Genomic DNA, 11,309 nt, shown 5'->3' with positions numbered 1-11,309 from the left:
CTACTAATCTACGAGTTTGCAATTATAAGTTTTAAAAAAATTGCTGATATTAGAGTAATAAAATCTATCTGACAACTCGTAAAATTGTGAAAATTTGAGAGCATTACTCAATCATCATTTGAGATAACAGTTTGTTGACAATTAAATTAATTTAAATTGACATGTTACTTCTGTTATAAAAACTCATGGATAATGGGTACAAGCATTAACAAGAACTTTGTGATATAATTAAATTAAACAAATATATTCATAATTTTTTTTTTTTTTTAATTTAAACAATGGTAATAAAAAAAACATTACATTTTAATGTTTAATGTAAGAAAATTTTATGTGACAAATATTTCATACAATGAGTTTTAGAGAAATAAATTAACATATCTACAATCAACATCTTACCTAAATTGCCTACACCGAAAATCAAGTTTGATTTAAGGTAAGTTTATTGTATGAGATAAATGATTATACATCTAGTCTTAAATTTACAGTTATAATTATTAAACTGTAAAATTAATTACATAACTAAGAATATAAACCTCTATACTTATATAATTTTATTTTATTTTGAATAGTATATATATAGTTATTTTTTATCATCCCATTGGTAAATTACCATTGTTAAAAATAAAACGTGTGGGTTCAATTCATTCAGTCTTTGCGTTTCTTTGATCCTTGTTCCTAAAATAATATGATTACATTAACATCGTTTTAAAAAATACTATGTCTACAGTATTTTAGTATTAATAGTAAAAATACAAGACATTTTACCTTCTGAGCAAGAATGATAAGCAATCTTCTGAACATGCCTACAAAATCTACAAAAAGATCAACTGAATGAGCGATAAAATCTTTATCTCCAGCTCTTCTCTTTTCCATGATTAATTGAGTATCATACAATACAAAGCCACTCATTAATACAAGTCCAAGATACAGATATGACTAAATAATATTGTAAATAATTAGTATTCAATGTATAAAATACACAAAATATTTCTGTCCATACTTTGAAAATAAGATCAGAACCAAAGAATAAATTAGCAAGAGACATTAACATGAGTACTGATAATAATGACATCAAAGTGCCTCCTAAATAAAGCCATTTTCCGCGTTCAGCAAAAATGGCAGACAAGCTAAATGATGTGAACACTAAAGTAGACGCTAAAAATGCTGTTGGTATAATACTGGGATCAACGTGAATAACATATTCTAAAAGTGGACCAATTCCTAATCCTATGATAAAAAAAAAATTTAATATTAAAATGCATATCATATTTAATTTCTTTACATGTATACTAACCCTGGATGAATTCTTTTAAATTAAAGTTAATATCTTATAAGGTATAAACAATGAACATAAAAAAATACTTTATTATTAGGGATTTGATTAAAAAATAGAACTATAAGAAACCAATAAAAAAAATAAATAAATTTTTTCAGTTAATTAAGTGGTTTCTTATAAAAAAAATCACTCTGTATTGAGAGATTGATTAATAATTATGCCATTAAAGTTGATAACTTTGTTCTTAAATGGTATATAGGAGATTTATATCAATCACAGTGGCGTATTTAGGGATTTCTAGGGGGTTTCAAGTCAACTTTCAGAACATAGAGTGAACATAGTTCAGACATTCATCCCTCAGTACCTTTTGTCAACATAATATTATGTTAATGGAGGTCTTAAGTCCTATAAATTTATTACTGATTTTATTCGGTTGAGAGAATAAAAACTATTTAAGTTTTAATGAAAATAATTAAACGCATTGATTTAATTTAAAACAAACCTGTAAAAAATGCAAAACCAACTAAATAACCAATTCTAAGTGAATGGTTTTTTCCATTATCTTGTGTGTACATAAGTGCCAACAACAAACCAGTTGCACCAAGAGCTGTTAGAATTCCAGCATTAAGAAAGTTTGTAAACACATGCACATACGCTCCAACAGCAGCTGCAACCATGGAAAGAGTCAAGCAAGCATACACATTAACTAAATGTGTACGAATAGGTTTTTCACTGTAAAAAATATAATAATATTATACTAACATAGAGGGGTGAAAAACATAGATGTTTTTATAGTAAATAATAATACCTAATTATGTTGCAATTTATAAGACCAGAATATACGCTGTCTACTTAAAATAAAAAATTTCAATGCAAAACAAATTTAAAAATAAATTGTAATTAAAAAACAGAATTAAAGATACTAAAATTTAATAATAAAAAAAATTACTATTTTCAACAATATAATTGCTTTTAGTAATTTAGACAGACATTACTGATATAGCAGTAATATGTCATTTTACTGTAGGAGACATTAATGTTATAGAACTAGTAAGAAAAATTTTATTTTATGACATAAGAGCTATAGCAGCAATAATATCAATGATCCCAAATTTGACTGCTACATTAGGTTGAAAATTACCAAAATAAATAAGCATTTGTCAAAGTATTAATAAATACACAAAGAACTAGTTAATTTTTCTTACATTAAAAGTTTTTCTGACAAGTAAAAGTTAAATAACTATAGTGACGTAGTACAATATATTAACTTTGATGCAAAACTGAGAAGGTATTGGTTTTACTATGATGTGTTTTTTTTTTGTCTGTTACCACTTTTTCTCAGCTCTCACCAAATCGATTTCTTTCAAAAATACGTCAAAAGATCACAAATTGTATCTAGTCGAAGACATTACCCTCAAAAATTATGTTATGAATTAATTTTATGTTCCTTCCTTATGTCTTTACCAACTTTATTTATTTATTTTTAATGACATAAATTTAACTAGCTTATAAAATAGAAAATGATTGAAACAAATTTTAAACCAGTATTTCAGAAGTTAAACTTATTTTTATATCTAGGGGAAGGATGATTACATACGGAAAATAACTAGTGATAAAAATAATAACTACCTCATCTTATTTCTAGCTATCATTATAAAATTAATAACATCCCAATTACACGCTCTAAGTTTTTTATAGACCGGCCATTTTTTATTATTAATTAAATTAACTAATTAATTATGTTGCCATTAGAAAAAAATAATTTGACATCCCAATAAAATATATATGATGGTATTAAAAAGTAATTAATCACTGATAAATCAAAAAATAGATTTAACACAAAAACCAAACATTTTTTTTTTTATTTATTTTGGGAGTTATCAAGTGGTTTATGATAAACCAATCACTATGTATAGCAGTATACTTTTAATCCTGGCGATTCTATTATCGTATAAGTTGATTGCAATAATAGTGCATTTTAAATGTAAAAAAATAAATGGTACATTTAAATAGTACTTATAAACTAAAAATATTAAATTAGAAATAGAATCTTACATTTTTGATCCAAATGAACGGGCAAATGTGCGGAATGCTGAGGTCGGCATTTTAAGACCACTTAATAATACTTGTTTAACTGAAATATAAACTGTCGATTAAACTTTTTTAGATTAACTCGTAATAATAAACTTTAACTGAAATAACACAAAATGGATTAATTTATCTCGTCTAAGTGTGAAGTAACGTAGTAGTAATGACTTGAATAGCTACGACGAATTTATTATTCGAGAATATACTAGAACAACACGTCATGTAAATAAATCGAGTGACGTCACTGAACTTTGACCTTGACAGCTGTTAATTCAAAGAGGTTATAAATAAATAAATATTATCATCATAGATCTAATATCAATAGTCAGAACATTAATGGTTGACATTATACATTTCTTATATATTTAAATGTGCTTCATACTTATATATATATTAAATATAAAAATGTTTTTAAATTAGTCAATACAATATTTTTTATTTAATTTTGGTATAAGTAGTAGATTAAATATACATAGATATACCTCGACAATCAGACTATTGACAATCGCTATTTACCCTCTCATGCACGGCTGACACCTTTAGTGCAAATTAAGATAAGAACCAGTTATTATAAAAGTGATTGCTTATTCGATTTAAATGAAATATTTTGTTTTACATACGAATTTGATAAAACAGGTTATTAATTTTGTTAATATAAAATTTATATTAGACTATTATTTGTTTTTAATATTTTATAGTGTTGAGGATCTTAACTGATTTCAGTTTTCTGAAACAACTTTATGTTTAATCTATCCATGAGCCCATTTTATGAAATTTTGATTTCAAATTAAATATTCTAAGTGTGGTAAGCACTCTTATGAAATATTAACTGTAGGAAATAATTCATTTTTTATACTATTTAATTTAAAACTTAGTTGTATGCGACTTCTCATTTAAAAAATTATGAATTATCTGTTAAGCATTAGTTACAAAATTTATTTTATTTTTTTTAACTTACCAGTTTCTTGATTTTATGTTTGAAATATTTGATAAAAGATTAAAAATACTTAGCAATTAAAAAGATCTGTATCCTCTCAAAAATTTATTTTCATGTGATTTACATAAAAGTTTATCTAACAATTTTTACTGGGGTACCCAGCAAAATATACATTTGAGTAGATAAATTTAACGGAATACTTACATAAAATAAATTAAATATTTGAAGGGGACTTAATAAGAAGAAAGCCATTTATGCACATCTAATAGTTTATAATAATATATTTTATTATTATGGACTACCAGATGTGATTATTATATATCTTGATATAGTAATACAAATAAGAAACTTCTGCGGTATTGGGGCACAATTCCCATGATGATTTTTATCATAAAGATTTGTCGACTTCTCTTAATGACAAAATAATTTATCTGCCACTGCCTTCTGTTTAAAATAGTAATAATATTTAGAGGCCAACAGCATAGTCTTGTACTGTAATACCACATTTTATGTCAAAATCCTATTACAAATTCTTATTGTAATATTAAAATAAAAAAATAAATAACATTTCAATGAAAATATAATTACAAAGAGTTAAAATAATAAAAAATCCTTACATTGTGTCATAAAATTAAATTAACGTTTATGACAATCACTGTTTAATAATGTATATACATTAATTTAATGATTATTAAAAAATTTTAAATACACGTATATCTCAACCAATGAAATGTGGAAATGTGCTGGAAATTTACGCTATCTATCAACGTAATTGTCTGCGTCCATTCATGTTAAAAATTAAACTCAAAATTGTGTACGGCATCATAGTAAAATGAATTATTCGTTTCACTATGTGTGGCATGGCCTATCTATATTTGTCTATGATCTATGAGTAATAAGACTTTTTTAGCGATTTGGTCACATTGATTTATCTACAACATAATGGCCGATAGAATTAATCACATTATATTGTTTAATTTTTATTAGTGTCAATTGTGTATATTCTGTTGTTACTATCACTCCATACTTTTCACTGTTTCACACAACTTAGATTTTTATTATGCATGTGCATAGTTTATCGTTTTTGCTAAACTATTTGATCTCGCGACCGCTAGAACTACAACAATTAGTATATGGCTAACAGTAATATTACTTTATGAGGTCAAAAATTAAGACAAATTGGACTGAACAAGCAATGGTAGGAAATTCATAAAAGGGGAAATATTTGATGAGCAGAGAACATGTTTTCAAAATATAAAATTGTAAAAACGTAATGGGGAAATCAAGAAATTACAAGTAAAATAGCAAGCACCGTTGCTTCAAATTTCTTTATTCTACAGGAAATGTAAAATAAAACCGGATCGTAACGTGTCCGGTTCATTTTATCATAGTTCGTATAAAAGGTCTATAGATTAAATATTCATTTTATCTATTATGTTTAGCTTAAGTTCTATTAATAATTTCAATAGAACCATAGATAAGATAATTTACCTTATCTATGATATAACCATCTTTTGAACCATATTTTCCCGCTCTTTTCATTATTCGCTATCATTGTTTTCTGAATATTTTTATCTAAAATTTAAATGTATTCGAATATTAAGCATAATTTGTATTTTTTCTTGTATTTGAATACATTTATTTATTACTATTTAAATAATCCCTTGTTTTAACGATAGTGATTTTTGTTTATTGATATGCTAAACAATTATTTATAATTTCGCTAATAAAAAGTTATAAAACTGTACTCTATACAATTTATTATAAAATTTTAAATATAAAGTTTAAGAATATAAATTAATTTTTTTCGAAATGGCAAATGACCAATTTCCTGATTATTTGAATGTATATTATAAAAGACTTTTTCCTTATACTCAATTTCATAAATGGCTATCTTATGGGAATGGTAAAATGTTCTTATTATGTTACATTTTATTTTGGTATATTAATTATTATGACCATATTTTTTTTTAGGAAATCCTGAAAACTTTACCAACAGAGAGTTTTCTTTTACCTTGCATGAAGATATTTATATAAGATTTCAATCTTTTAATACACTCCAAGAATTTGAAGCAGAAATTCAAAATAGATGTCCATTTAAAATAGACATAGGAGCTGTTTTTAATATGAGGTTTGAATAGGCTTATTTTTTCTCTAATTACTTAATAGTTTAGACTAAAAATAAAGCTATCACAAATAGTTTGAACTGTTATACTTAACCTACTATAGTGCTAGGTTAAAACTTAATATCACTATCCAATTTAAAATAGATTGAAAAGAAAAAAGTGAAATTTTTTTAATTTATTAGTTTTTACATATTACAAGGGCATGATAAAATAATACATATTCAACCGTCTTAACATTACATAATAGCGAAAATTTGATTGAAAAATTATTAGCTTAATAAAACTACATTTATGTACATAATGTTATTTAACATTCAATTAATTGAAGTCCAAAGGTTTGCCGTAATTATCCTCAATTTCATGCAATGGAAAAGGAACTTGTTATTGATATTGATATGACTGATTATGATACTGTTAGAACATGTTGTTCAGGTGCTGATGTCTGTCAAAAATGTTGGAGGTAATTTATTCATTTGTTAATCAGAAAAAATTGTATGTTATATTTTTAAAAATGTTTTGTTTTAAAATTAGATTTATGGTAATAGCTGTCAAAATTTTAGAATGTTCTTTGCGTGATGATTTTGGTTGGAATCATTTATTATGGGTGTTTTCTGGTAGACGTGGTATTCATTGTTGGATCTGCGATGAATCTGCAAGGAAGTTATCTCCATCGGAACGCGGTGCTGTAATTGATTATTTAAGTGTATTGACAGCTGGAGAATCAAAACGTTATAATGTTAATCATCCTTTTATAAGGTGAAATTTAAAACAGTAAATTTATATCTGCATTATTATTTTTATCATAAATATAATGTATTTTTATTCTATTTAAAATTTAAAACAGACGTTCAATTGCCATTATTAATGAAGAATTTGATAATCTTAACTTAGAACAGAATTTTTTAGAAACTTCGGAGCAATGTAACAAAATATTATCTTTTATAAATGATGAAAAACTGAAAGAGCAAATTAACATACAATTTTCAAAGTATCAAAATAGTCCACAAAGATGGGAAGCCTTGACACTTGTTATACAAAATAATCATAAAAGGGTAAATAGTAAAATAGGTTCTAAAAAGATAATATTTCTTTTTTTATGATTAAATATTGATTTTTCTAAAAGAAATCTAAATTAAATTAAATTTTTTTTAACAGACATAAGAAGTTAAATGTTTTTAAATCATAAGAAACATGTTTAGTATAAGTAGGTTTGAGAGATAAATTTTAAAACATAAATGAGAATATAACTATTTTTATGTTATTAGTTTGAGACAGTAAAAAAATAATTAATTTATTCAATTTTGTAAATTGAATAACTTTTGAAACTTAATATTATCAAAATATTAAAATTTAATAAACATAAGTAGTTGTAAATTTGATACTGTTATTGTTTATTTTTTTTTTTAATTTAACTGCCTATGATTAAGAATTATTACTTTTTTTTTTAAGGGCTTGTTGAATTATAAAACAAAATTTTGTGTTGAAGATATTTTGTTGTATTTAGCATATCCCAGACTAGATGTAAATGTTACTAAAGGATTGAATCATTTATTGAAATCACCATTTTGTGTACACCCAAAAACAGGAAAAGTTTGTATTCCTATCAATCCAAAAGTAATAGATAAATTTAATCCTAATGCAGTACCAACAATCAAGTAAGACATTTCCAGAGTACTTAAATTATATCTTAAAGTAGTAATCATCAAATGTTAAATATTACACTTTTTTAATTTAGTGTATTAATTGATGAAATTAACGATTATGATAAAAAGCAAAAAGAAATTGTGAATGATGCTAACATGAGTATTAATAGATTAAAAGATTACAAAAAGACGTCCATGTTAAAAAGCATTAGTATTTTTGAAGAATTTTTAAGAAATCTAGAAAACTCGTGGAAAGGAAATAAAATTAAGATCAGTGGTATTTGAAACTTATTATCTTATTAACTATAAATTAAAATAGAAAAATTGTTTAATATTATTGTGTATATTCTTTTGTTTCCAGATGCAAAGATGGACTTTTAAATTCAACTAATAGTATAGATTATTTGTTCTAAATTTTTAAGTCCAATTGTTATTTATATAATTATATGTATAACATTTTGTATTAAATTAAAAATAAATAATAAGCACACAATTTTACTTTTGTATTAATGGTTTTCAGCAAGAGGATATTTATAATTTATTAAGCTAAATTTTTATATTATTTGAGAGAATAATGAGATCACACTGAAAAAGAGGGGCATTACTCCTAAGCCCTTGTATACATGCTTGATAACAACTAAATATTAATATAAATTAAAAGTAGTTTTAATTATAGTGCTATACTAATAGTATAGACTTAGATGGTTTGATCACGTTATGAGGAGAGAAGAATCGGAAGCCATAAGAATAGTTATAGAAATGAATGTTGAAGGAAGAAGAGGTAGAGGAACTTTCAAAAAAGAGATGGAGGGATGCTATTGAATGAGATATGAGGATAGCTGATGTGAGCGTAGATGATGTGGGGGATCATGTCAAGTGGAAGTTTAGGATAAGGGTGACCGACCCAAGTAGTTGGAATTATAAGCCGAGGATAAAGAAGAAAGAAAAAGATTAACTTATTAATAATATAATAATAATAAATTTAATTTATAAAAGTATTATATATAATATCGTTGATATTATATAGACAGTGATTAATTAAGGATAGAAAACTCATTTTCTTGGAAACTATTAAACATTTTTAATTTTCGTAAGAGAAAAAATTGTATAATATGTAGTTATTTTGTAATAAGTAATTATTTTTCATTCCTTCAGGATTATAAATCTGAAGTAAATAGTAATCAATTTTGTTCTAATAATATTTTTTAACTAATCTACTGTTATTGCTTCTTAAAATTTAGCAATTTTGGACCAAATTTCTAATAATAATTTGCTCTTTAGCTTACAGTNAAATTTAGCAATTTTGGACCAAATTTCTAATAATAATTTGCTCTTTAGCTTACAGTAATTGTCATTTCTTTATGATGTCACATAAACAAGTTATTAACGGCAATTATTGTTATCATATCCATTACTTACGATAATAATAATAAATAAGTGAGAACATGTATATGATGTGGGTGATGGTGTGTCAAGTGGAAGTTTATGATAAGGGTGGCCAAACCCAAGTAGTTCGGATTAAGGCAAGGAAGAAGAAAACATAGGGGATTCAAAACTTTAAAAATGCGTATAGAAAGTAGAACTTTTGAAAATGTTCCGTAAATACTTATATTTTTATATATACCTTAAATTAAAGCTCGTGTAATATACTTTAATTTGAAAAAAATAAATTTGACCTCTGGACTTGTCTTTGTGGTTATTACGGAATCAAAGTTCCATCCAAATTTTTAAATTTAATTAAAATTACTTAAAAGTCTTAGAATATAGCAGATATAGGATTTAAATATCTATAAATGTTACTATAACTTCTATTTATGACTATAATACTCTAAATTATTAAATAATAATTTAGAAACCTATAGTAAAAAAATAGCCAATAATTCTGTGTTTTATGTTTTAAATAAGATTATTTCATTTTAGAAATAGAAATTTAATCAGTGTTGAGAAGGAACTGGTTCCAAAAGGAACGGATTCCTGGAACGAGTTCTTTTTGAAGGAACGATGCTAGGAACTGCTTCCTTTTAAAATAAAGGAACGAGGAAAATGAACAAATTCCATTTTTTAAGGAACGTGAACGGAAATTACAGTTCCTAAAATTTTTTATAAACATGTTTTAGTGTAGTTTTCTTCGTATCTAGACATTAAAATATTAAGGTATTTTTAGTTGACTTTTGACAATGGAAGTCCCCTATATACCCAGCCGAGATCGTAGGCTTTTTAAATGAATCAATTGACTATAAATAGAGTTATTATCACATGTAGGTATACAGTAAATATTTAATATATGTGTACATACAGGGTGTTCAGTAAGTCAGGAAACGGGTTTCTATTGTTCTCATTGTTACAAACAATGAGAACAATAGAAACCAGTTTCCTGACTTACTGAACACCCTGTATGTTATGGGTTTTGGGTTTTCTGATTTATTATTTCTAATTTATATGTAGACAATAGACATTGGTCGCGTTGACACAAGTCGTTAGCATTTACTACCTGCTTATAAATATAATTTTCGAATACTTTTAAATAAGGAATACTACAAATTTGTTTTGTATTCGACTGCTGATGAAAATCATTGATGACCGTTATCATGATCTCATTACCACAATTTTTTAAATAACTTGGTTACATAAAAGGAACGAAGAGTGGAACGAGTTCTTATTTGGAGGAACTGGATCTGGAACAAGTTCCTTCTTAATATAAAGAACTAGGATCTGGAACGAGTTCATATTTTAGAAAATGAACGGGGAACGGAACGAGTTCCATTTAAAAAGGAACTTTCCCAACACTGAATTTAATATATTGTGAATAACAAACATTTAATAACTCTTGAATAGTTTATAAACTTCGATTTTACAAACTATAATAAAGCTTTTACTAATTCTTATAAAAAAACCTTACAATCCCTACCCGTTATCAAAAAAATAAAACTGTTAAAAATTATATGAATAAAATAATGCTTGAAAACAAAGAACCGTTTAAGCACCTTATTATTAAAGGTTCCGGTTGAGTTCTAGTTCGTGGCTATCTGAAAATAAAAAGTCCTGTTCCAGTTCGGGTTCTAAAATTTTTTAAGGTTTCGGTTAAAAAACCTTTTTTTTAGGTTCCTTCCAGTCCCTGTTTAATACTAAAACTATGTTATCCAAGAGGGTTGAGTAAACATGTTGAATACAAATCAATAAATACAATTTTATTTATGACTTGTAACTAAAGAATATGACATTAAAAAGTTAGCTAATGA

At 25.4% G+C, this 11,309-nt stretch overlaps 2 protein-coding genes across 2 annotated transcripts; one reads left to right on the top strand and one right to left on the bottom strand.

The window, feature by feature from the left end:
* Positions 1–223: 223 nt before the first annotated feature.
* On the bottom strand, positions 224–3,578 carry LOC126902915 (bax inhibitor 1). The gene is made up of 5 exons (XM_050680640.1): positions 3,332–3,578; positions 1,779–2,008; positions 1,001–1,227; positions 766–936; positions 224–675 (listed from the first exon to the last, which is right to left on the bottom strand). Exons 1-5 carry the CDS (start codon positions 3,379–3,381, stop codon positions 646–648), a joined length of 708 nt encoding a protein of 235 aa, XP_050536597.1. The 5' UTR covers positions 3,382–3,578; the 3' UTR covers positions 224–645.
* Positions 3,579–5,951: 2,373 nt separating this feature from the next.
* Positions 5,952–8,564, top strand: LOC126902914 (DNA primase small subunit). Its single transcript, XM_050680638.1, has 8 exons — positions 5,952–6,207; positions 6,276–6,432; positions 6,756–6,887; positions 6,959–7,183; positions 7,272–7,479; positions 7,877–8,082; positions 8,163–8,347; positions 8,432–8,564. The coding sequence occupies exons 1-8, from the start codon at positions 6,114–6,116 to the stop codon at positions 8,449–8,451; spliced, it is 1,227 nt and encodes a 408-aa protein (XP_050536595.1). The 5' UTR covers positions 5,952–6,113; the 3' UTR covers positions 8,452–8,564.
* The last annotated feature ends 2,745 nt before the right edge of the window (positions 8,565–11,309 follow it).

This window comes from Daktulosphaira vitifoliae, unplaced genomic scaffold, assembly GCF_025091365.1.
Source record: "Daktulosphaira vitifoliae isolate Bord-2020 unplaced genomic scaffold, ASM2509136v1 Scaffold_3, whole genome shotgun sequence".
In the NCBI taxonomy this organism is placed as follows: Eukaryota; Metazoa; Arthropoda; class Insecta; order Hemiptera; family Phylloxeridae; genus Daktulosphaira; species Daktulosphaira vitifoliae.
Note: the sequence above shows the minus strand (reverse complement) of the source record. Positions and strands in the feature narration are given on the sequence as shown.

Excerpts from the sequence above, each read along its gene's own strand:
- LOC126902915 (XM_050680640.1), bottom strand. The coding sequence starts at position 3,381 with ATGCCGACCTCAGCATTCCGCACATTTGCCCGTTCATTTGGATCAAAA. Across the intron at positions 2,009-3,331 it reads CGTTCATTTGGATCAAAAAT|TGAAAAACCTATTCGTACAC; the intron begins GTAAGATTCTAT and ends TATTTTTTACAG. Across the intron at positions 937-1,000 it reads GTTCTGATCTTATTTTCAAA|TCATATCTGTATCTTGGACT; the intron begins GTATGGACAGAA and ends AATATTATTTAG.
- LOC126902914 (XM_050680638.1), top strand. The coding sequence starts at position 6,114 with ATGGCAAATGACCAATTTCCTGATTATTTGAATGTATATTATAAAAGA. Across the intron at positions 6,888-6,958 it reads GTCTGTCAAAAATGTTGGAG|ATTTATGGTAATAGCTGTCA; the intron begins GTAATTTATTCA and ends TTTTAAAATTAG. Across the intron at positions 7,480-7,876 it reads TACAAAATAATCATAAAAGG|GGCTTGTTGAATTATAAAAC; the intron begins GTAAATAGTAAA and ends TTTTTTTTTAAG.